Here is a 24849-nt window from a genome sequence, read left to right as displayed (position 1 = left end):
TACTTACTTAGCCTACTTGGATTTTCATTCAGTAGGCCACTAATCTATTTTCTGATAACTCATTCCGAAAAACTTCAGCAGTGCAGGGAGTGGAAGAAATAGGGCAGCTTTTACCAGCTAAATCCAAACTTTGCCCTTTTACTTATTCCAGTTCAGTCTTAAAGTTCTTACTTGATCAAAGAGCTTAGAGCATTTATCCCAACAACACTAGGTTAGGATTTGATTGACTATCAATAATCAATGACCCCTGCCTCATTGGGAAGTTAGACAGCATGCGAGGTACTGACCTACCTAATGGACAATCTTCGTGACTCAATCGGCGATCACATGAGAGCGGTCCATATGGACCTGCCGCTACGAGGAACCAGGATATGGACCTGCCGCTACGATAGCCCTGACAGGATATGGTCCCTCGTAGCGGCAGTACACAGTGTCGCCGACAGGTGGTGTGTGTGCTGCATGCATAACAACGACAATACACACTGTACCTTGCTATATTAGCCACCAAGAAGCTTCTTAACGTTAGCCAACAAATAAAACTACAATTGTTAAAATTTGGAAAATGACAGCCAGTGCAGGGAACTGACGAAAGCATTCTCTATGAACAGTCCGTACCGCGTGGATTATTTGATTTCAGTCCGTCTTTGAATTAAAACGAGGTAAGTAAAATGGCGGATAGCTAACGTTAACATCAAGGGAGTTTGCCATTGATGCCGCTTTTCTGGGTTAGCTGTCAAGACACTTGTTAGTGTCACCAATAGGCATACCTATAGAAATACTAGTTCATCAGAATGTGCTATAGTCAAGATAGTTACCGACTGCAGCCTCTGTGTGTTTCCAGTTTGTGTTATATGTGCTAGTGGTCCAGTTAGCCAGCTACAGCTAACGGTAATACTAGCTAAGCTAGTTTCTTATGGTGTATCAAAACACTGGCGCGAAGTCTAATCGCAGTTGTGGGAGCCCGGTATTAATTAATTAGAGAAGAAGGTCAAAGGGTAGCTAATTAAACAGAGCGTTGATGTCTGTGGCCAAGATCACATTATCAATAGATTTAGGTCACATTAGCCTGAGAACTGGTTGGCCGTCGTAAAAACGACGGCACGTCAGGAGGAGATGAGAGCCGATAGCAGACTCAGCCTCCCAAACATCTGTGATTGTTTGTATTTCGGAAGTATACAACTGCGCGTGTCACAACTGCGGTGTGATTAAATTGTTTCAAATTACGAGTAACGATACAGTTTACCGACACGGTGGACAGTAATAAAAGCGAAAGACAATTGTGCTCATCAGTAGCTAACGTTTTATTGAGACGCTGAAATCCGTACAGTATGCAGGACCATTTATGGTGTTCAGAGTCTAGGGACAAGCCCCTACTCTGCTCAGAAAAAGCCGTGTCGTGTTTACTGGGATTTCCACTTACAGTACGTTCTATTGTGCAAGAGCGGTCCGCAGTTTCCCCTTTTCTCTGAAAGTATCTGCTGTAAACGTAAAGTTACGCAGAAAGTTATGAAGCAGTCGCGATCACATGCATTTTTTCTTTTTTTCTTAAAAAAAAGTTCATTAAGTAACACATTTCTAAGTATCTGTTTTTAAGTGTTAGAGCTGGGAGACAAAATCACTTATTTTCAGCTCCGAATAACAGCTGTGTTGGAGATACAAGTGTAGTTTGCAAGTTGTAAAGTGGAGAGTGAAAGTGAGTCTGGGGAAAACACACCCCTTAAGCTTGGAAAGCTTTTTTTTTTGAGAATGGCCACTAACAAGATGTATTACTTAACTTTGCCACTGTATTATCTTCAGTTAATTAATTAATGTGATATACATGTTTTTTATGCCCCCCCTTTTTTCCCCCTTTTTTCCCCCTTTTTTTAAGAGGATGGTTTGAAGAGGCCTAAGAGGCTTCTTTGTATTACTTTTTTGGTCAATTATCCAAGGAGAGGCCACAAGTCATGACATCTTAGAATCTGGACCCAGCACATTTGGAGCATTTTGAACCAGTAGTGCAGTCAAACAAGCACTTCCTCTTGCATTTCTCCGTCTATAAGCCTGTTGTAGAACACTTAAAAACACCGATGTCATTAAAAATAGTTCCATGTGTCCCAGTAAACTGCAACAGTGTGACACAGTCAGTGTGCGCACTACTGGGGTCTCAGTCATCTGAAATATTTTCTTAGCAGCTACCATGCAACAACCAGAATCCAGCCCCTAGTTGTCAAAAGATTAATCTGCAATTTCATGTATTACTTAATAGTTTGCTGTAGTACTGTCAAGTGATCCACAACAAATAGAGACTTTTTTACTAAGCCTAACAGCCCTTGATAGTGGTAATAAACATGGCAAGTGCAGAGGTTTGGTATTGCTGTCGTGCTTATGCGGAGCCTGGATGGGTGGATTTCTTATTTTGATGTCAATGTGTAATTTTTATCTTGCTGCTTCAGCTGGATAAATCACATTAATTGGTCTTACAACTGGCATCAAAACATATTATTGTTGTCTAAATGTCAATGTACTAATTAGCTAGATAGATCTAGCTGACTTGCGAACGAACATGGTGCATCCCAGGTTGAGATAAGTGGCTCTGTTACACGCTCTCTGCTTTTCCCATCGCATAGCTAACATTATTACTATGTCTATCAGGAGGTTTGGCTCACAGTTTAACATACTGTAGCAGCATTCCATTACCGATATCTTGTGTTTCCGTTTACAACCTGCATACCATGTATTAACACGCCTTTATGCAGATAAGTTATCTGGACACAGATAATCAGCTTTAAATAGGGTATTAAAGCTTTGTGTGCCCTTTCTGAAACAACCATGCTCTCTTCATGCCCTTCAATATTAGTTTTGAGGAAAAGTGTGAATCAGTTGGTACTACTATGATTACAGTGATTAATCTTACCACGAAATGTGGTAAGAGTTTCATCTCAGCCGCAACTATGTGCAGTATGACTAAACTAATAGCAACCAAAAAGTACTTTTCATGTCAGTATTGAGCACGTTAAAAAATAACTGTAGGCTAGAAGGAATTTGTCCTAAGTGTTGAAGACTTCTTTGACTTTGGGCTCACATGAAATGGTTAAGAAGAGGGACCCTCCCTATGACTAAAATCACGCAAAGACGTGTTACTGAAAAAGTAATGTCCTTCTTGCCAAAGAAGGTTTAGTATCACCCATATGTGAGCAATGTAAATGGAGTTCATTAAGTCCAATCAAGGTGTATTTATTAAACAACATTTATAAGGATAAAATTTTGAGGGTTTAAAATAACAACTAAAATTTTTTTGCTTTTGTTTATTACGTTTATTCTTACCTTTATTGTAATTGGTAATGTTGAATTTTTCATAATAATTTTCTAACAGATAAATATTGGCCACAGGGATATGTGAATGTTGTCTTATTTGTTGATAGGATGTAAGTTGAAAAGTCACATATTTTGGTGAATCCTTGAAGGAACTGCACAGTAACAGTAAAACCTCAAAACACAGTGGAGGGAACATCATGGTTTGTGGCTGGTTTGCTACCTTAGTACCTGGATGCCTTGCAGCCATTGAGAGACCAGTGATTATGAAATCGAATCAAGAACTTCTCTTGAATGCTTGGCAAGTTGTTCACGACCTTCAATCATTATAAAAATGGTTATCAATTTTTTTTGACTTGGCCAAAGTCTTACTCTTACCCAGTTAAGATGATGCATGAGTGAAAAAGGTCCCGGTCCTGTAAAGCAGCGGTCCCCTACCCCCGGGTTTGGTACCGGGCCTTGAGACTTGAGGCTCGGGTGTGAAAGTTATGGTTTTCAGGGTTTTTTATTGGTTTTTAACGTGGGTCTTTTCTTGTGCGTTATGAAAAATCTTATTTTTTTGGGTACTGGTTTTATTTTGTTTTATTTATCCGGAACACCTTAAAGGCCGGTCCGTGTAAATATTGTCGGACATAAAGCGGTCCGTGGCGCAAAAAAGGTCGGGGACCGCTGCTGTAAAGTATCTCTGAAACATTGCTGAAGTCTCAAAACCAGAAACATCTGATGGAGTTTATAGCTGATAAAGGCAGTTCTACAAGTCACTCAAATCAGTGCTTGTTTTGTGAGTGGCTATACAGAGTTAAATAACAACATGTAAAGTCCAACTGTAACTTAGAAAAAACATTTATAAGTAATCTATGCAGAAGGAAATCACGGCCTTTTCAAAGGATTTATTAGCATTTTCTTGAAACAGCAGGGGTGGGCCCTGTATAATATTATTTTGACTTTACAGTGATTTTTTTTTTTTTTGCTTCATTCATTTCATTTTTTAATAATTATGTTCTTTTTCTTTTTCATGTGCTATTATAAAGGTATATCCTTGCTCAGCACCCAGAGCAGTAAGAGCACCTACTCCAGCAGATCCAGAAAATGTTAAAGAAATGATAGCAGCGCAGGACTTGCACACTGAGTTTCAGTTTCCTCAGTAAGTAGAACAACATGGAAATGTTACTGTAATGTTTTTATGTCCTTCAGTGCATACATACAAAATAAACATTGATGATATTTGAGTTCGTTTTTGCTATGCTTGTGTTACTTCTTGCTGTTGTAGTAAATACTAATAATAATTACTAATAAATCCATGTGTTATGCACAGAGAGGCAGAATCTCAGTTGTCTTCAGATACTGACCTTGAGGATCCTGATGGCAAAAATGCAAAGACAGGAAAGGGCCTGGTATGTTTTCCTGACTTTCTTATCTTGGGCACTGTGCTAAGAAGCACTTTTAACATTGTCTGTTATCTGGCTTCACTTACTCCAACATCAGCGATCAGGCAAAGCAGTCGTGTGAAAGTGTTTTGAAATTTAAAAGTGTTAGTCAACCCAGGGTTATAATCAGTCTATCTAAGAGCACCTCCACATGAATGGGATGACTGTAGCACATGAACGATCACAGATATTGAGAAGTCTGCTGACGGCAGAGCGGCTGCTGTTAGAAAGGAAAATAAAACTATAATAACAGGAAACTGTAAAGAGGTTACACACCTAATACAGACTTAAAGTAACACAGTTATTGTGCAGAAACTTGTCGTGTGAGTGCATGTGAGAGGAAAAGTGCTGTAAGGCTGGAAAATACCTACTGTATAAATAAAGTTTAGCCAATTTGAAGCAAGAAAGGGAAAATTGGCAAAAATGCAGACTGTGTACGTAAACAGTTAGCAGTCAGACAGATTACAGCTGTTATTATTATTATTATCATTATTATTATTATTATTAATGTTTTGATAATGATAATGTAAATAATACATTTTTATTTAATTTGATTACATTTGTAGTATTTTTTTTACAATTACATAACAATTATATTATAATCGTAATTTTATTGTATAACATTAACTACTAATTGTAATTAGTAATAAATATAACTTAATTAGATAGTTTAAGGTTGGGTTTTGTTTTTCAGAGAATTGATTGGTTATTGGATTGTGATTTTGTACCTGTTGATTTCTCATTTCAAACACCATGAGTTACTATGTACTCCAGTAGGAAGTGAACCACCTTCTTAAAAGCCAGAGTGAAACCAGGAAAAGCCCAAATCCTGCCTTGGAGTACAGGCCTCGGTTTATGTGCAGTCATGGTCACACGCAGGCTTGCAGTATATCCAGCATACACTGAGTAGAAATCAGTAAAACATCCTCACTGGTTTCCCGCTATCACAATGCTAATACATAGTCAAAAAAGTTTATATCATGCAGCAGCTACGTTTGATAAGAAATTAAGTCTGTTTCATCTCTGCATCAAATGTCTGTAATGTGATTTAGTTCTGTTTTTCTAATGCCCAGTAACCAGATAAGCTATTGAGTAGAGAGGCACACTGAATCAGTGTATGATAACAGAAGAACATCTTTCTCCTCATTAGGCAGCCAAGAAAGGGAAGAAGGCGCTTGGAGACAAGGCCAAAGGTGGTGGAGCTGGGAGGGTCACTGGTCCCGGCTGGGTGAATGGCCACCATCAGGAGAATGGAATGGAGAACATGACCTTGTTTGAGGTGGTTAAAATGGGGAAGAGCGCCACACAGGTGGGTGCATGGATTCTAATTTTCAATCAGTAACAATATGTAGCCTGGTTTAGTGTCTGTGGTTCTCATTTTTTGAATACTTAATCCATAAAGCTTGATTTATATTACTGTATTAAACCTTTGCTGTAGCTACAGTATTTCTGAGGGTGGGCATTTCAAGCTTACCCCACACTCTTTGCAGTGGACTTAATTTCTGTTTATTTTTTAAAGGAGTGCCACACAAGACTTTTTGACACCTGCTTTTTTTTTTCGTCTTTACGTCTGACCTGATTTCCTTGAACCTTATGCATTGCGGTTAGAATCAGGTTCTGTTTCTGTTTTTGTTCAATAGTGGCTGCTAAAAAAAGCTAAGTGTATTACTGCTGCCTCCTGGTGGTAATACTGGACAAACAGGTTTTTTGTTTTTTTTAAAGATAACCTAATGACTACTTGAATAGTCAAAAATATTACCCACGCCTGATGTGCATCGATACATTATCTACACATAGCAGCGACTCAGTTCACCGAAAGGCAGCATATTGATTATCACAAAGATAATACCATTAAACAAAATGTAATAGACTGTAGCTTGATGTTAATGAAATAGCTAGTATTCTTTCAACATAGACATTAGCCTAGCTCTGATAATCTGTTTTATGGCTCAGTCATTTCAGGACTCTTCTCTGCTCTGCGTTTTACTAAACGTAACAGTTGTTCAAAATGTAATAGGTCCAAGTCAAACATGATCAGCTCAGTTTCACTCGTAAAGTCAGACCGATGCAGGCTCCTCAGCGTACAAGTGCAAACGGCAATGACAGCCACCATGGCATAAGCTCCTCTTAGTTATGGCTGGATCAGGTGACCCTGGATTCTCCCTTAGTTACTTTGCAATAGGTCTAAGCTGCTAGGGGCTTCCCATGATGCAGTATTAAGTGTTTCTTCTTTACTCCCCCCACCCCCTTTTTTTTTTTTTTTACACTTCCTGTGTGGTTATATACCCACCCTCCCCCCTTAACTATTAGTTATTATTCATCTTTGGCCGTGTTCAACAGTGTGTCTTTGTCCTGTCCCCTCACCCCCAACCTTCCACTTGAGGTTTCTTTCTGTTAAAAGGGAGTTTTTCCTTCCCACTGTCACCACGTGTTTGCTCATATGGGGTCTTTTGATTGTTGGGGTTTTCTCTGTATTAACATATGGTTTTTTTTACTTTACAATATAAACCGCCTTGACGTGCTTGTTCTTGTGGTGATTTGACATTATATAAATAAAACTGAATTGAATTGCAGGGATTCAGCACAACTATAAATCAAGCTTAATGGATTAAGAGGAGTCGACAAAGCATGCTCTCTAAGGAATGTTTTTAAAGTTATATTTTAGTTAGAAGTGTAAATAATTATGTGATAATTGTGTGAGTGTGTTTCCCTTTCCAGTCTGTGGTTGATGACTGGATTGAGGCATACAAACATGACAGGGACACCACTCTTTTGGACTTAATCAACTTCTTCATTCAGTGCTCTGGCTGTAAAGGTAGTTTTCCTACTTGTATTGTCTAAATGTGCAGCATGTTGGGTGCCTGAAAGCACATTCACATGCTCAATTTTGCTGTATTAGGTGCTGTGAGTGGAGAGATGTTCAGACATATGCAGAACTCGGAAATCATCCGGAAAATGACAGAGGAGTTTGATGAGGTGATGTAGGCTGTGTTTCAATACAACGTATTTTAAAAGAACCACACCAGCATGGGAGATGTTTTTAATCTGGCCTGAAACAAATGTAATACTTGGGACCCCAATCTGATTATCTCTGTGCTGTACAGGACAGCGGCGACTATCCATTAACCCTCTCAGGACCACAGTGGAAGAAATTCAAGATAAACTTCTGCGACTTCATTGCGGTTCTGGTGCGACAGTGTCAGTACAGCATCATTTATGACGAGTATATGATGGACACAATCATCTCGCTACTCACTGGCCTGTCTGACTCACAGGTCAGGGCCTTTAGACACACAAGCACACTAGCAGGTCAGTTTTATTGTGGATTTTGTCTCCATCCTGCACACCCATGCTGCTGTTATCTGACAGCTGTTGTTCCTACGCGCATGTGTTTTAAACATTGTTGTCTCTGCCAGCCATGAAGTTGATGACAGCCTTGGTGAACGTGGCTCTGAACCTAAGCATCAATATGGACAACACACAGAGACAGTATGAGGCAGAAAGGAACAAGGTCATTGCTAAGAGGGCCAATGATAGGCTGGAGCTACTGTTACAGAAGCGCAAAGAGGTAAGAAGAAAGATAAGCTGTCAAGCATTCAACCCAGGGTTGATGTTGGAGTGTAATAGAGCAACACGTCAGTGGGTGTGAGCGTTGTTTAACTCTATCATTTTTAATTTTTCACTCTATATATGAATTGATTGGGGGGGGGGCATGCTGCTGATTGTATTTGCCCCTTCACGTGCAGGTATGCCATACAGGTGTAGCCTTTTCTGCCTTTGTGTCTCTGGAGAATAGACTCAGTCACTACTGATTTATTTAAAGCCCCATCCCTAACCAGCTATAACCTAAAATTATGACTTTGTTTACCATTCCGTGGCCTTGTAATTTACTCTGTTTATTTTAGCTCATTATTTTATTGATATTTTTAGCGCAGTCACAGAAGCATACTTCTCTCTTTCCAACAGCTGCTTCAGGGTCTTAATGCAGGCAGCCTAACATCGCCTCTTGAAGGCCGAATCCCTGTGACTGCCCCTTTCCCTTCAATGCATGTCGTATTAGTCATGGTTAATTTAGAAAGACATCATGTTCAATCACGGTTTCCTTTTCTCTCACAGTTTGTCACTGCTGTAATGACACGTCATTGGCCACTGGATTAAAACAGTGTGTTTTTTCACCAACACTTCGTTGCCTCTCTGCATCAGTTCAGATGACATCTGGGAATTCTACAGATAGAAAAGTTTGGGGCTTTTTAGACTTGTGATTGCATGGGCTATTATTAAATTCAGAGGAGGGTGGTTGCGTTTAATGGCAACTTACAAGAGTCAGTTATGACGTTATATGAATCTGACGACATGTCTCCCGGTGAATCGTTTGAAATGAGTGATTTTACCAGTACACATTTTATGATTAGTTACAAAGACTGTTGAATCTCACTTTGAGATCTTGTGAATGTCTTACAGAAGAGGTATGTAAAGATTTAGTGTAAAACAGAACTATTCCTGCATGAGGCCACTGATCCAAATCTATAATTGATAAGACTGGTAGTTTCTTTATTGATTGCCTGTGTAATAATCACATTGAACAGGACTGGTTCTTTTTATTTTGAGTTTATTCTAAATAAACTGTCCTTTCTAGTTCACAAAATGCATATAAATCCAGTATTTCTGGTTTACCTTTAACAATAGTAACAAATAGTGGTTGAAATCTGTAATAAATCAAAGTATAGAACAATGTCAACCGTAATCTTGGACTTTCAGGGAGTTTTTGTGCAATTAATTTCAAAAACCTTCTGTTTATCTTTTAGCTTCAAGAAAATCAAGATGAAATTGAAAACATGATGAATGCAATCTTCAAGGGAGTGTTTGTTCACAGATATCGGTAAGTAAATCCTTAAGTGATAAGGAATTCCCCCAGATTATTATGGTAAATGGCATCTAGACTGTGTGCTGAATGTAAGATTTCATCACGGGCTTCTTATCACTTTTGAGTTTGTACCACAAGAAGCAGACAGAACAGAGTTCATTTAGAGTATTTTGGCACCCTCTAGTGCAAAATCAATGTTAATACAATCATTATTCACAATGAACCTTCTTCAGTGCTGTTTACAGCTGCCAGGTCTGTTACAGGCCTGTTTACTAAATTTAGTGAATTCTCTTTGTTTTTGCCAGCGATGCCATTGCTGAAATCAGAGCCATTTGTATTGAGGAAATAGGAGTGTGGATGAAGCTGTACAGTGACGCCTTCCTTAATGACAGCTACCTAAAGTATGTTGGCTGGACAATGCATGACAAGGTGAGTTTATGGTAAAAACGTGTGTTATGGAAGAACAAATTAAAGCCCACATCTTAAATCTTAGATTTCTGAGAGTCGGCGTATGTAGTAGTACCAGAGATGAAACAGTCAGCATAATTGAGATATACAAACATAAGCATCAATATAATTAAAAACAACTTTAAAAAAAAAATGTACTCGGCTAGTAGGTTATCCCAGTCTATGTATGAAAGTGGCTTCAAACCCCAGATCAAACCATATTATTCTCCCTGCTCCTTCTCATGAGAATTTGATGAACTCAGAATCTTCTTTTTCTTGTTTAGGAATATTAGTACCAGCCTATCGTTACTTCATGTCAACAGTCAGTTTTTTGAGAACCACTTTTCTGAAAAAAACGCAACGCGTTCGTTCACCCTTTATCCAGAAAATCTCCCATTTGTTAAAGCCTATTAGTTAAAATTTGAAATCCAGAGCTCCTGCTACCATTTCCTTTCAGCTAGAGGGCTTTTATTCCAAAGACCTCCAATCACTAGACTTATCCAGAGTTTAGATGGGTGCTCCAGTCTTGAGCTTATGCCTTCACTTGGCTCACATTGAAAGCAGGTGGATATTTTATGAGGTGTACTTGCTTTTCTTGTTCAGCCACTTGTGCTGGGTGAGAAAGACGCCTGTCATACAGACCTCCTGTTTGGTGGAAATCGTCTGCCTGTGAGAATCCTATTTGATGCTGAAAGACACCCTCATGTCTTGCTGCTATGTCCCATGTTTGTTTTATTATTGCTGCTCCTCACGCATTTTTATTACCTCTACATAGACTTTTCATGTAACTGCATTTCAAAATGTTTGGATTCCAAACAGCTGTCTAAGAGAAATCAATCTAAAACTTGCTTATAACTTCACTTAACTTGCCTCTAGGGGTGCATTATAAGCAATTTTAACTGGAATAGTGGCAGAGTAACACAGGCATTCAGATTTCACGAGTATTTAATGCATTTCTGCTACAACTGCAGCAAGGTGAAGTGCGTCTGAAGTGCCTGACTGCCCTGCAAGGCCTGTTCTACAACAGAGAGCTCAGCACTCGGCTGGAACTCTTTACAAGCCGCTTCAAGGTGAGTAAGCATTACTAGAAATGTAGATGCTTCTTGGATATCATTGCATAGATGTAAATGTTTGATAAAGATAAAATAGTACCATTTGTCCATCATCATACCCGCAACTAATGTTATGGAGATCTGACATTTTCTCTCACTGACAGGATCGCATTGTTTCTATGACTCTGGATAAGGAGTATGATGTTGCAGTGCAAGCTATTAAACTTCTGACACTTGTCCTACAGTGAGTAATCTCCCCTCCTTCAATTTCCATTTAATTTTGTACCACAGCATGTGATTATTAGGACATAATTTTTTAATTCAACACGACAGCAGATGTCAACATTTTCTTCAGACAAGTGTGTTATTTTTGTTAGTGTGCATTTATGTTTTCTTCCTAATTCTGAAAGCTATTGTGATTAAAATTTTTACAAATCATGTAAATAACAATAATAATTCTCAGTGTTTGTTTTTCTTAATCAAAAATCCAATAATCACAAAGACTTATTTATGCTTTTCATGTAACAGGAGTAGTGATGAGGTCCTGACAGCAGAGGACTGTGAGAGTGTTTATCATCTGGTTTACTCGGCACATCGACCCATCGCTGTCGCAGCGGGGGAGTTCCTGTTCAAAAAGTATGTGTTTTTCTGCAGATTTGAAAGAGATCTAATTGAATCACCAGTTTGAATGAATGTTATCTATTCAAAATATTATGGAGGTTTTAGTGCCAGTAATGAAACTGACAGAAACATTCCAGGGATTGGCTTATTGTGTAAACAGGCTCTTTGATTCAGCCTGAGTCTGGTTGGCACTGCATAGCGAGCAATATTCATGGGAAGCACACTAAGCTCCAAGAAAGGAGGGAGAGGAGGAAGGGCTTAAAGGAATATTCCACCCTGCTCTCGGCTCAGAAGGTGGCTCTGAATTTTCTTTTGCTGGCTCCTTGTTATTACAAAAACAAAAGTTGCTTGCGTGAAGGCCAGCTTAAGTGTAAAGTCAATTAGATTCCATAAAGGAGACACAGGAAATATGCATGAGATATTTGTCCCACCTCCTTTCCTGATGAGGCTGAAAACGTTCATTTAGCCTGTTTTTCATACATGTATTAAACTGCTGTTTCTTTGGTTGATTGAAGGTTGTTTAGCCATCGAGGTCCTGAGGAGGAGGGATTACCCAGGAGGGGCAGGCAGAGCCTCAATGGCAGCCTGATCAAGACTACTGTGTTCTTCTTCTTGGAGAGTGAGGTGACCAGGCTTTTATGTCAGCCCTGTGCCCCTGCTTTGCAGAAATGGCAGTTTCAACTGAAATGTTTCTGTACTTAATTATTCTTAAGATTGGATTAAATAATTAAATAAGAATCAGAACTGTGCATACATCTATTGCAAGGCACTGGAAATTTCTTTTTTATGTGGCTCAAAGAGAATAAAAAATAACATAGAAATGTATTATGTGTGTTTAAATAGATTATTTCATTTCATTACAATTCACATTCCATTTTTACAGCTCCATGAACATGGGGCCTACTTAGTGGATAGCCTGTGGGAGTGTGCGTCAGAGCTGTTAAAGGACTGGGAGACTATGATCAGCTTGTTGCTGGATGAGCCAATGCCAGGAGAGGAAGGTAAGGAAGCGCTGCCTCAGAACGGTCCCACCTGAGATTTTTAGTGAGGAAAATGAATCTTTTTGCCACTCTATTACTTATTTGTTGTACTTTTACTCTAATTTGTGCTTCTCTTAGAAGGGCAAGTCTTTTCATTAGATACTTGGTAACGTTCTTTATGGGGTTTTTTTTTTTTTTTTTAGCTCTAAACGATCGTCAGGAGACAGCCCTGGTTGAAATCATGCTCTGTGCCATTCGGCAGGCTTGCGAATGTCATCCTCCTGTAGGCAGAGGCACAGGGAAGAGGGTGAGTGTCAAGCTGTCATGCTTGAGATAGAAAGGATTAACTTTGCTCCTTGAATGATTTCATGTTGACTGTGCTGTCGGGGTTTTGTGCATGGAAAAGGTCCTGACTGCAAAGGAAAAGAAAACACAGCTGGATGATCGGACACGCGTCACAGAGATGTTTGCAGTTGCTTTGCCTCTGTTATTGGCAAAGGTGAGTGATTCAGAGTTCTCAGAGTTCATTATTTTATCAGGTTCAATATTCATGAAATAAGCCTGACTGCGTTCCCTTTTGTTTTTGTAGTACTGCGTTGATATTGATAAGGTGACCAATTTGCTACAGATACCAAAGTTCTTTGATCTTGACATCTACACAACTGGGCGGTTAGAAAAGGTTTGTGAGTTGTTTGTTTCAAAGCTTGTTTTACAGCTGAACTGCATTGTATGTGCTGCTGGTGAAACAATGTTATGTTCTTTCAATTAGCATTTAGACGCACTGTTGCGACAAATCTGGGAAGTCATGGATAAGCACACAGACACTGAGGTCCTGGAGGCCTGCTCTACCACCTACCACTATCTCTGCAACGAGGAGTTCACCATCTTCAACCGTGTGGACATCGCCCGCTCCCAGCTTCTCGACGAGCTCGTAGACAAGTTTAATAGACTCCTGGAGGACTTCCTGCAAGAGGTAGGTGCTGTGTGGACTGTTTTAAAGGATGCTCGCAGGTGTAGAGGCAAATATCTGACCATATGATCTCTTGTTTGTCAGGGTGAAGAACCTGATGAGGATGATGCTTACCAGGTTCTATCCACACTTAAGAAGATCACCACTTTCCACAAGTAAAAGCAGTTTATGGAAACTGTTTCAGTTTTTGATTTGAACACATTACTTGTTAAAAATCTTACGTTTCTGTTTTCTCATATTGGGTTAAGATGTCAGTGACAGCATGCACGCATATTAAATGTTATAGATTTAATGTACATTTTTGCTTTCAGTGCACATGACCTCACTAAGTGGGATCTCTTCACCAGCAACTACAGGCTACTCAACACAGGTCTACAGAATGGCGATATGCCTGAACAGGTATTACAGTGTCATCCCCAAAATCCTACAAATGGAGTTAATCAGGGTGTTTACATTCCCATTTGTTACTTTGATGTTAATTGAGTTACAGGTGATGTGAGGGATAATTTGGAAAAAATCATTGATCATATATACTCACCAGCCACTTTGTTAAATATATCTTGCTGGTACCCAGTTGGACCCCTTTTGTGCTTTCAATTTGTGTCATAGATTGAACAAGGTGCTTTAAGCATTCCTCAGAGATTTTGGTCAATATTGCCATGATAGCATCACAGAGATGCTGCAGACGTATAGGCTGCACATCTATGATGTGGCTCTCCCCTCCTACCACATCCCAAAGTTGCTCTGTTGGTTTCAGATATGGTGACTCATTGTCATGTTCAAGAACCCAGTTTGAGGTGGTTTGAGATTTGTGATGTGGTGCTTCAACTTGTCATCAGAAGATTGTACACTGTGGTCATCAAGGGATGGGCATAGGCAGCAACAATGCTCATGCAGGCTTTAGTGTTTAAATTATGCTCAGTTAATAATAAGGGGCCCAAACTGTGCCCAGATAGTATCCCCCACACGTTTATATCACTGCCACCATTATGAACAGTTGATACAAGGCCGAATCGATCCATGATTTCATGTTGTTGACATCAAATTCTGACCCTACCTTCCCAGTGATGTAGCAGAATCGGACAGCCAACATTTTTCCACTCTTCTGTTGTCTAGTCTTGGTCAGCCTCTGTGAACCGTAGCCCCAGTTTCCTGCTTGTGGTGGTCTTCTGCTTGCTGTAGTCCATCTACTTCAAGGCTCGATATGTGGTTGAGTTACTGTTGCTTTCTTATCAGCTCCAAACACTCTGGCCATCCTGACCTGGCATCAACAAAGCATTTTGTTGCCCAGAGAACTGCTGCTCAGTGGATATTTTCTTTCTCTTTCAAACAATTTTGTATAAACCCAGAGTCTGAGTCTAGCACTAATGACCGTGCCACATTCAAAGTCACTTAAATTGCCTCTGTTTCTCATTCTTATGCTCCTTTTGAACTTCACCTGGTTGTCATGACCATGTCTACATGCCAGAATATAATGAGTTGATGCTATGTGACTGGCTGATTAGATATTTGTGTTAAGGAGCAGTTGAACAAGTGTACCTAACAAAGTGGCAGGTGAATGCGTGACAGAAAATAAAAACAGAAAAAATAGATGATTATATGAATAATTCTTTTGTGTATTTAAAAAGAAATAGCAAGCACAAATGAGCCTTGACATGTCTTAATAATTACTGAACATTGAACTCTTTTAAAATTTAGAGTCAAGCTTTCAAAATAAAGTTACCATTAGCCAAGTTAGTGCAGTTCAAGTAAACTAGAATTACCCTCTGAGTGACCTGTTAAGTTCATGTTAAAATACTGAATGTGCAGTTTTTCTAATCTGCTTGATTTTTGTTCCTCTCAGATTGTGGTTCATGCAATGCAGTGCACACATTACATCATCCTGTGGCATCTAGCGAAGGTTTCAGATGGCACTTCAGTAAAGGTACTGTTCACATTTTGGGGATATTTGGCAAAATACATGTAATAACATTTCTGTGCCTACATTTCCCAAATAAATATGATTGGCAGTGTATCAGAGTTTGAAAGTATCCTTCCGCCTGTGTCACAGTATATTCTCTCTGTGGTTACATTTGGACACCATCTATATGCAGATCTAAAGTAGGAGTTACATGTTTTTACTTTGTTTTGCTTACAACACCTCCCAGTCTGATTGCAGTTTTCTCTCAAGCTTTATAAATAGAGTTATACATTTCTTAATGCCTGGGTAATACAGGTAAAATGTTACTTTGAAAGGGTTTTACTAACTGAACCTTTACTCCTTTCAGGGTGACATGGTGACCTTGAGAAAGCAAATGCGAGCTTTTTGTTTAATGTGTCAGCGCTACATAAACACCATCAACAACGCAGTCAAAGAGCAGGTGAGGATTTTGATGAGTCAGATATTTTTTATTTATTTATTTTTATTTCCTTTTTCGTTTTTTCAGCGCAACTGAAAATTTCTGTGGTCAGCATTTCCATATATGCTCAAGTGTTGTGTTTATTCCAGGCCTTCACTATACTGTGTGATCTGCTACTGATCTTCAGTCACCAAATTATGTCTTCAGGCCGGGAACAGTTGGAGTCTCTGGTCTATATGCCAGACTCTTCTTTGCAGGCAGAGCTGCTCAACTTCATCCTGGATCATGTTTTCATTGATCAGGATGATGACAACAGCACAGGTCAGAAAACACTACCCTGTTTTATATGAACCTACCACATTCTGTTTAAAGAAGGAAGATGATATGTAAATGTTTCTTTCTTTTTTTTTTAGATGGACAGCAAGATGATGAAGCCAGTAAAATTGAAGCTCTACATAAGAGGAGAAACCTTCTTGCTGCCTATTGCAAATTAATCATTTACAATGTTGTGGAAATAAACACCGGAGCAGATATATTTAAACAGTACATGAGGGTAGGTCTAAATCCTGTAGAGATTATAACGAAATCATCCAGCCCTGTTGTTTTAGTTAACAGTATTTCTCCTGTTTCTCTCAGTATTACAACGATTATGGAGATATTATCAAGGAAACAATGAGTAAGACGAGACAAATCGACAAAGTCCAGTGTGCAAAGACGCTCATATTGAGCCTGCAAAAGGTATGACATGTGAAACAGATGGATGGTCACTAATGTGTAAAACATACTTGTTGCTGATATTATGATGAGACCAGGTTTGCCGCTGTTCAGGAGACACAGATGAATTGTCTTAACACATAGATAAGGAAGCGCCTTTTGTCTCTGTACTGTCAGTAAGCAGCCAGGCTGTCCTTGAGATCCAGCATCATCATCACTTAGATCATCATACTGCTGGAAGCCCGATAAAGTCTTTTCGGGCCTCCTCAAATAGCGATACCTCACCAAATAGAAGAGATAAAGGAGTCAGCCCCAAAATCCTTTATTTGCATTTTAGTCTGGAAAAAATCTTCTCAGGGTCTTCAGAGGCTTTTAATTACTGAAATCAGACAAACAATATTTGAAACCTCTTTTGCAGTTGTTCAATGAGATGTTGTCTGAACTCGGCTTCAATTTCGACCGCTCGTCATCAGCCTTCTGCGGCATAAAAGAGCTTGCCCGACGCTTCTCATTGACGTTTGGTTTGGATCAGCTGAAGACCAGAGAGGCTATTGCCATGTTACATAAGTAAGTAATTTCCCTAACCCAAACATCATTTGCTCTAATGAACAGGAACTTTCATATGTCATGTCTTGTTTGTTTATTTTAGAGACGGGATTGAGTTTGCCTTTAAAGAGCCAAGTCCCCAAGGAGAAGGAAGTCCACCGCTTAATTTAGCATTTTTGGATATCCTGAGTGAGTTCTCTAGCAAACTAATTCGACAGGACAAGAGGACAGTGTAAGTTTGCGGCACGATGAGTAATGTGAGCATGAAAATGATGAGAACCTCTAAAAAGACTCTTAATGTTTACTGTCATTTCACTTTTTGCAGTCACATGTACTTGGAGCGATTCATGACATTTCAGATGGCCCTGCAGAGAGAAGACTGCTGGCTGCCTCTCATCTCGTACAGAAATTCTCTGCAGGCGGGAGCAGACGACGACACTATGTCTGTAATTAGTGGGATCAGCAGTCGAGGGTCCACCGTCAGGAGTAAGAAATCCAAGCCAGCCACTGCCAGCAAAAGAAAATTGCCTGAAGGTGAGCATTGCTGGTGTACTTTGGTGGACCATTTATTTTATCTACCACAACAACTGATCTGCAGCATGAGTTCATCTACATCAGGAGTAGGCAACCTTTCTGATTATGAGTGCCATCTAAAATTTCCTCAGAAGTCAGTGTGCCATATGACTGCATTAGCAATAAATGTAATAATGCTCTATATCAACAGTTACACACTATATAGAACAACTTTATAGAATTATATTTGTTCGCAGATGTTGGCAGCTATCAGCGAATAGTCATCAGCTATTTTGAAACAAAAAAAAGAAACTTTTTATCCATAACAAGAACTCCATAACAGCAAATGAACTGTACAACAGAAAATGCAAATGCTATTTATGGTCTCCTCACAACAATGATAAGAAAAATAAACTGGGTCAGTATGGTATGTTTGTTAATACAGAGATACACATGTTAATCTGATCTCTGGTCTCCCACTCAGAGACCCGTGTCTCTGAGTGTCCAGCATTCAGATGGCTACCTGAGGACACTCTTCATGTGAGAGAAAATCTGCTATTTGTACAACCAAATACTGTCAATAAGGCCTCTGCAATGTTCTGAAGACAGTTAAACTTGTCAGGTAGTGATGTCCAGCAAGTGAAAATGCAAGCTCCATTAACACGCACAGCTATGGATACCAGCTGCGTTCGTAGTTCTGCAAACTTTGACCCCACAGAGTCGAGGTTTTCAGTTCAATCAGCTGCATTTCGATGTCGCATTAACTGGCATTAACTCAGCCAGTTAATGCGAGACAAATCCAGCTGCTCATTCAAGCTTTCTGGTTTGATCTGGTTTGATCAGAAAAGAAAACATTGGTCCATACACCTGAAAGTCCCGAAAATACATTGTGAATTCTGTCTCAGTCTTCGGATGTATCCAAGTATTTCCGTGGTGCTGATGCTGCGCTGTGCGGACAGCTCCTGAAGCATTTGAAGTGTTTGAATGTGAAAATTTCAACATCGCTTGAAAAAACTGCCAGCTAGCAACGTCCCTCTCACCAGTAGGCTAAGTTATTTTTAGCCAATTACAAGTTGAATCTGGTAGTTGTGGTTGTTAGCTAAAATACTGTCATTAAGAAGCGGCACAACTAATGTGTCTATGCGAGCTAATTTGCGATGTGCACCGCTGGCCCGGCCATTTATTTTTTTTAATGCACCTTCTCAGATTAATTCACTGCATGTCGTGCCTAGGGCTGGACTGGGACAAAAAAATCGGCCCGGGCATTTTGAGTAGAGACCGGCCCACCAGGTATTATAGGAAAAGCCATAAAACCTTTGAATGAAAACATACGCTGTTGTGACAGTGATGTACACTGTCTTATTGGTATATGTATGATTTCTATACATTTTACATCAGATAAAAACTTTGATTGTAGGATTCAGATAATTATTTATTAAAAGCTAGACATTTTAAATGAGAATAAGAAAGAAAAGTATTTCTTTTTGTCCCCCTCTCCCTGTTAATGCCCTGCCTGGCTCCCCTGGCAAAACTTTCCTAGACCCACCCCTGCACAGTTACCAGCTGTCAGCTATGTAAAAAAAAAAAAAAAGGATCCTCTCAGAAACAGTTCATAACTTCCCTTCAACTCATTCATGTCACCTAAAAGGTAAACCTGTTTCTCCATCACCTGTTCAGCTCTGATGATTCAGTAAGGACATCTCCTGGTTTCATCTTCATGTTTCCCTCTCACCACATATCCAAACAGATATCATGACCAGCAGCTTTTACAGCTGTGGCTCCAGCAAACATCAGCTGATACTAGAAATTAATATTAAATAAATTCTAACAACAGCTGATCAAGCGTAAACGTCCTGCTGTTGTTTAGCACGACATCCGCTGGTTTCCTGTTTCTGGCGCAAAGTGGGCGATAAACAAACAAGAGAGACGGGAAAACGTCAGAAAAGCCGATCAGCTGATCATTGATCAGTTTCATGATTGAAGTAGAATCAGGAGAGGGAGGGGGAGAGAATGAGAGAAGAAGAGGCAGCTGACAGCGTAAAGACAGAATAATGAGGTTACTAACCTTATGAATAAAATAAAGTTCACTATCAGTAACATGAGAGCACCCACCCAGCTATATAGAAACTCCGTCATGCTAGCTAGTACGCAGTACGAGTTATTGTAACTGACTGTAAAAAGTCAGCACAATGAAAATAAACTACACCTAAACTTGGTTTATATCTGACCCAGATAGACTGCAGATCATAACTTCTTACCTGAAGTTCAGTTCACCTGACACTCGGACCGGCATCCGCCTCGGGTCTCTCCTCCTCCTGCCTCCCCTTTCCCTCATCCACCTGCTGGCCTCTGTGGAAGCTCCGCCATAGCCACCACCAAACAACTGAGTTATTTTACACATCGGCCAGCATCTGGCCAATCCACCACCTTTCATTGTTTATACTGTTACAAAAAAAAAAATAAAATCATCGGCCCATAAAAACCAAAATTCACCATGGGCCCACCGGGCAAATGCCCGGTATGCCCGATGGCCAGTCCAGCTACGGTCGTGCCATCAGTTAACCCTTCGCATGCCAGCTGTGGCACGCGTGCCCAGGGTTGCCGACCCCTAATCTACATCAAAACAGCTGCTGGTTAGTAGAGTTGTATTTAAGGTGACAACATTTTCTTTGTATTCCATGACTGACACAGCAGTTTGTTTGCTGTATTTCTTAAAGTCTCCCTGAGATTGACTTAAGGTCTTTCTGTGAGCGAATACGCCGTCATGAATTTGAATACGGTGCAGTATTCACCTTCAAACGTCACACATAAACATGAAAATGCATCTCTCTCTTAGGGACATGTATTTCTCCTAGGATCCTCTTGCAAAATGTTTCATGTTAATTCTCATCACAGCCTGCCACTTTAATAATAAATCAAACAGCTCACTCATTGTTATGGCCACTGCGTGTGTTCAGTCAAATTCAAGGAGTGTAACAAATGATTTTCTCTGGCAGAAGAGAACAGCAGTAGCAGCAGTGATGCGGTTTGGATGAACCGTGAGCAGAATGTGCAAACGCCAGTGATGATGCATTCACCCCATCTAACTTCCACTGTACTGAGGGATCCAAAGAAAATGAGGCCAGAGGACAGCTTCACAGCCACGTTCACCATGCCAGCAGAGCAGCATCCCCATCAGCCTGTGACTCCTCAGCAGCAGCAGCCACACCCTCAACACCAGACTACCATTGATTACAAGTAAAAAAATATATGTATTACATTATTGCATACATGTCTGCAGAGGTCTTAGTTGCAGTACAGTATGTAAAGCCACTTTTTTAAAACTGTGGGAATTATGAAGTAATGAACCCTGTTCCACAGTACCCAGGTTACTTGGATGCTGACTCAAAGGCAACAAGCTGAAGCCCGTCAGCAGCAAGAGCGGGTTAGCATGCACTACGCCAAGATGAGGAACCACATGCAGCAAGCAATGTAAGAAGTTCAGCACTTAACTGTTTTTGGCCGAATTTTGAGCCAATAAAGAGTCTGACAAAAAGCATTTTTCTGACGTGTTATTTTTTTGTTACTCGTCACAGTCGTCGAGGCTCTGGGCTCATGGAGGATGATGAGGAGCCAATAGTGGAGGATGTGATGATGTCATCTGAAGACCGCTTGGAAGATATCAATGAGGGCATGGATTTTGACACAATGGACATCGATTTGGTAATTTAAAAAACCCCCAAAAACAATAGACTAAATTTGTCTAGATGCATGTTTAATAATTCCAGTAAGGAAATCCTAGGAAGTTGATTCAGCTGATTTGGATGTGGCATTTTCAGCAGGAGATGAGTAATGAAACGTTTCTCCCACTGAAAATGCAGCATCCAGATGAACTGAACCAAATTTCCGAGATAATCTGAATCCTGTGTTTCTAGCAGAGTAAGCATCCTTCAGTAGTCTGGTCATGCCAGTCCTTCCAATAAATAAATAATAAAAACAAATGTTGATCTTAAAATTAATAATTTTTTAACTGTATATTTTTTTTTTCATCTTGTGGAGTATTCTTCTAACTGAGCTGTTACCTTTCAGCCGGCATCAAAGAATCGCAGAGAAAGAACTGAACTGAAGCCAGATTACTTTGATCCATCTTCCATCATGGATGATTCGGTAGGAGTATTCCACTTCTTATAATAACTTTCTCACTGTGTTTTGGATGGCACTGGTTATACTCCTTGAGATAAGTTCATGCTTTTGAAACAATTTTTCTTAACTGTTTGAGTGAATGCCCACGCTCTTTCACGCATGCCTAGCCTTTTTTGGTAGAAGTCCATTTTCTTGTTATTTATGACCATTTGATTAAAGAACCCCAAAGGAGGAACCACTTTAGGTGTAAAAACAGCCACATATTTCTCATCTGTTCATACTGTACACTCGATATATGTTTGTTTTTATTTGGTTTTGAATTTCTAACACTGCTTTTTTCTTTCACCTTTAGGTTCTCAATGTTTCAATGTTTTAATATGAAAAGGACAGCTTGTCATCGAACTCCTGGGACAGTGAAATGACTCTTTATAAATGAGAGTGGACTGGACTAGTAGGCTTGTGAGACACCAATGTTTGCCTCTTTAACACTTTGTTAAAACTTAGAAGGAGTGCTTGAGCTTGGATTTGAATTTTATTCTGCTATTTTCACACACCGGATTTTGGTCACACTGCGGCAGAGATGTTTCGGTTTTTGTTCAGTTGCCCTAAAAAAACTTGATGCCAGCTATCACTTGGCTATACTTGTTATAATGTGTGAAGCGTTACAGGTACGGATATTGTGTGGCAGTTTGCATGGTGATGGGACAATAACAGGTCAAAATTCAAGTGAATGATGTATACCTTTAAACTCTTTAAGTAGACGAAAAATGTCTGTAAATACATAGCTGCCAATATACAGGGAGGGTGAACACAATTTCATGAACACCAGAAAATATAATAGGCTTGCAGAATGACACTACTGTTTTGATGCTTGTAGTGTTCAGTTATTGTTGAACACTATAATGACCCTGCACTTTGTTACAGAGGTGGTAATTGTGCCGTATGGTCATTTTTAAGCTTTACATCGAGAAACTATCTTAGGTTTAAACGAACCCCCTCTCTGATGCAATCTGAACATACACTGAACATATAATGTTTCATAATGGCAGCAGTTATTAAATGGCTACTGCGTTATATTGGAAGGGTGTCAGTGGTATTGTTGTTCACCTTCTGAACTTTTAAACTGTAGATTCTGGCATGGCATGTAGCCATATATCAAAACATGTACACAGTAAAGTATAATGTGAACTGGCGTGTCATACTGTTTAAAGGCCTTGCCACAAGTTATATATATACAGCATTCTCAGATTTCTTTGTGATGGTATTTTTTAGAGACATGTGTTCTGCTTTTATACCTTCTAGATAACTTTGATTTATAGATATTTTGTAATGACAATCAAATGTAAATTAATGGTTTCTATTAATCATGTTATTTCACATAGAGATTGAAATGATCCTTTTTAAAGGAAATGATTATGTTACTATAGATGTGGCCAGCTGTATTTTCTTTTCGTCTCTCTGTAGCGAACGGGTACAAATGTACCTCATTGCTCAGATGTAGTAATTTGACAAATTGAGGCTGCATCTAAAATTATTTTTTAATGTTGGAAGAAATCACAATGTTGTAAAATTTTGACTCGACCTCAAATATGTAATCTCTCCTATATATTAACTATTTTTTTCCACTGTATAGTATCTAGTAATATCTAATATTAGAGACATGCCATGATTGCAATCTTTAAAAGAAAGGATTTTTAAAATGGTTGAGAACGATGTGTGTTTGTTTGGTTTTGTTTTGTTTTTTGTATTTGCAGGTGTTCAGAAATAGTTTTTCAAACTGCCAGTTTGGTTGGTTTGCGACTGCTGCGTGTATAAGAGTTATAGAAATATTCTAAATTACAAAGCTTCTAAATTCTTTAGCCAACAATCATAGTATCAGAATTGTATATTATACAGTTACAAATGTGTAATATATTGTGAATCGGTGCTCATTTTATATTTACTGTTTCTTTTTGTGTGAAATTTTGGGGAATTGTCAAAGGAAAAGAATGTAAGTCTTTGACATTAATCTACTAATCTGTAAGTGCACACACAGTGCATTGTTTTTTTTTTTGTTTGTTTTACCGTGGATTGTTCTGGTATTTCCTCTGTGTCTTGGCCTGGCTGGCAGAATCAGACTTTATGAAAGAAGTTGTAATCATATTGTAGCTGAAAATGAATACCTTATTTCCTCAGAATGTCACTATAATCTGGAGAATCAAATCATCAGGTCTTAACCCTCCTGTTATGTTGTGGGCCAGATTGACCCAGAACAGAAGAGATGTCACATGTCATCTGCATCACTACAGAAAACGAAAAAAATCAAAATTATACAAGAAAATTGTAAAATAATCAATGCCAGTGTTTCTGACACTTTTGGATGAGTACACATGCCCCGGGTCAAATTGACCCAGGAACATAATTGGTGTTCCTGGAAACCAACATAACAAGAGGGTTAAACATTACCACATACATAATAACTATTCATGTTAGGCAAATGAGAAAAACACATCTTAGACTTGCCTGTAAATTTACATGACTCATGTCATTTTGGAGCTTTTCTGTTTTGCATCAAACTGCTGAAAATGTGCAAACATCTGTACGTTTATACATATTTAAATATTTGCGTATATTAAATTTGTGTTTATATTCTATTTACAAAGTGCCCATTGCATCCTTTACAGTTTGTATTTATGTCTGGAGATGTAACATGAACAGAATAAACCCTCTACAACTGTGTGATGATTTAATAACACAGCAATAAATATGATTTGATATGGTATTAGAACACCTGTACTGTAACTATAACTGGCTTTTACTGATGAAACATGAGTGCACCGGAGGATTATGGAAATCGCAGCTGTCCTGCAATTTGTTGTTTAGGTAGTTCTTAGAGAAAATGTTACTGGTAGATTTAAATTGGGTTGTTCAAGTGTCACGGGATTTTATTTAACTAAAAAAGTTAAATAGTACAACGTGGA

General features: G+C 39.2%; 1 protein-coding gene across 1 annotated transcript; it reads left to right on the top strand.

Annotated features, from left to right (window-relative positions):
- Positions 1-452: 452 nt before the first annotated feature.
- On the top strand, positions 453-24617 carry stag2a (STAG2 cohesin complex component a). The gene is made up of 34 exons (XM_063485572.1): positions 453-659; positions 4326-4438; positions 4610-4688; positions 5872-6030; positions 7440-7536; positions 7621-7697; positions 7826-8030; positions 8138-8289; positions 9527-9600; positions 9891-10014; positions 11004-11102; positions 11249-11328; positions 11613-11720; positions 12221-12329; positions 12589-12706; positions 12889-12992; positions 13092-13184; positions 13275-13364; positions 13455-13658; positions 13740-13810; positions 13967-14054; positions 15499-15579; positions 15923-16015; positions 16144-16315; positions 16408-16547; positions 16631-16732; positions 17127-17275; positions 17358-17486; positions 17580-17788; positions 20764-21004; positions 21128-21238; positions 21343-21469; positions 21836-21913; positions 22242-24617. Exons 2-34 carry the CDS (start codon positions 4395-4397, stop codon positions 22263-22265), a joined length of 3831 nt encoding a protein of 1276 aa, XP_063341642.1. The 5' UTR covers positions 453-659; positions 4326-4394; the 3' UTR covers positions 22266-24617.
- The last annotated feature ends 232 nt before the right edge of the window (positions 24618-24849 follow it).

The sequence above is a fragment of the Pelmatolapia mariae genome, linkage group LG10_11 (genome assembly GCF_036321145.2).
Source record: "Pelmatolapia mariae isolate MD_Pm_ZW linkage group LG10_11, Pm_UMD_F_2, whole genome shotgun sequence".
NCBI lineage: Eukaryota > Metazoa > Chordata > Actinopteri > Cichliformes > Cichlidae > Pelmatolapia > Pelmatolapia mariae.
The sequence above is the reverse complement of the archived record's forward strand: the minus strand, read 5'-3'. Positions and strand labels throughout refer to the sequence as shown.

Excerpts from the sequence above, each read along its gene's own strand:
- stag2a (XM_063485572.1), top strand. The coding sequence starts at position 4,395 with ATGATAGCAGCGCAGGACTTGCACACTGAGTTTCAGTTTCCTCA. Across the intron at positions 8,290-9,526 it reads TGTTACAGAAGCGCAAAGAG|CTTCAAGAAAATCAAGATGA; the intron begins GTAAGAAGAAAG and ends TTTATCTTTTAG. Across the intron at positions 11,329-11,612 it reads CTTCTGACACTTGTCCTACA|GAGTAGTGATGAGGTCCTGA; the intron begins GTGAGTAATCTC and ends TTCATGTAACAG.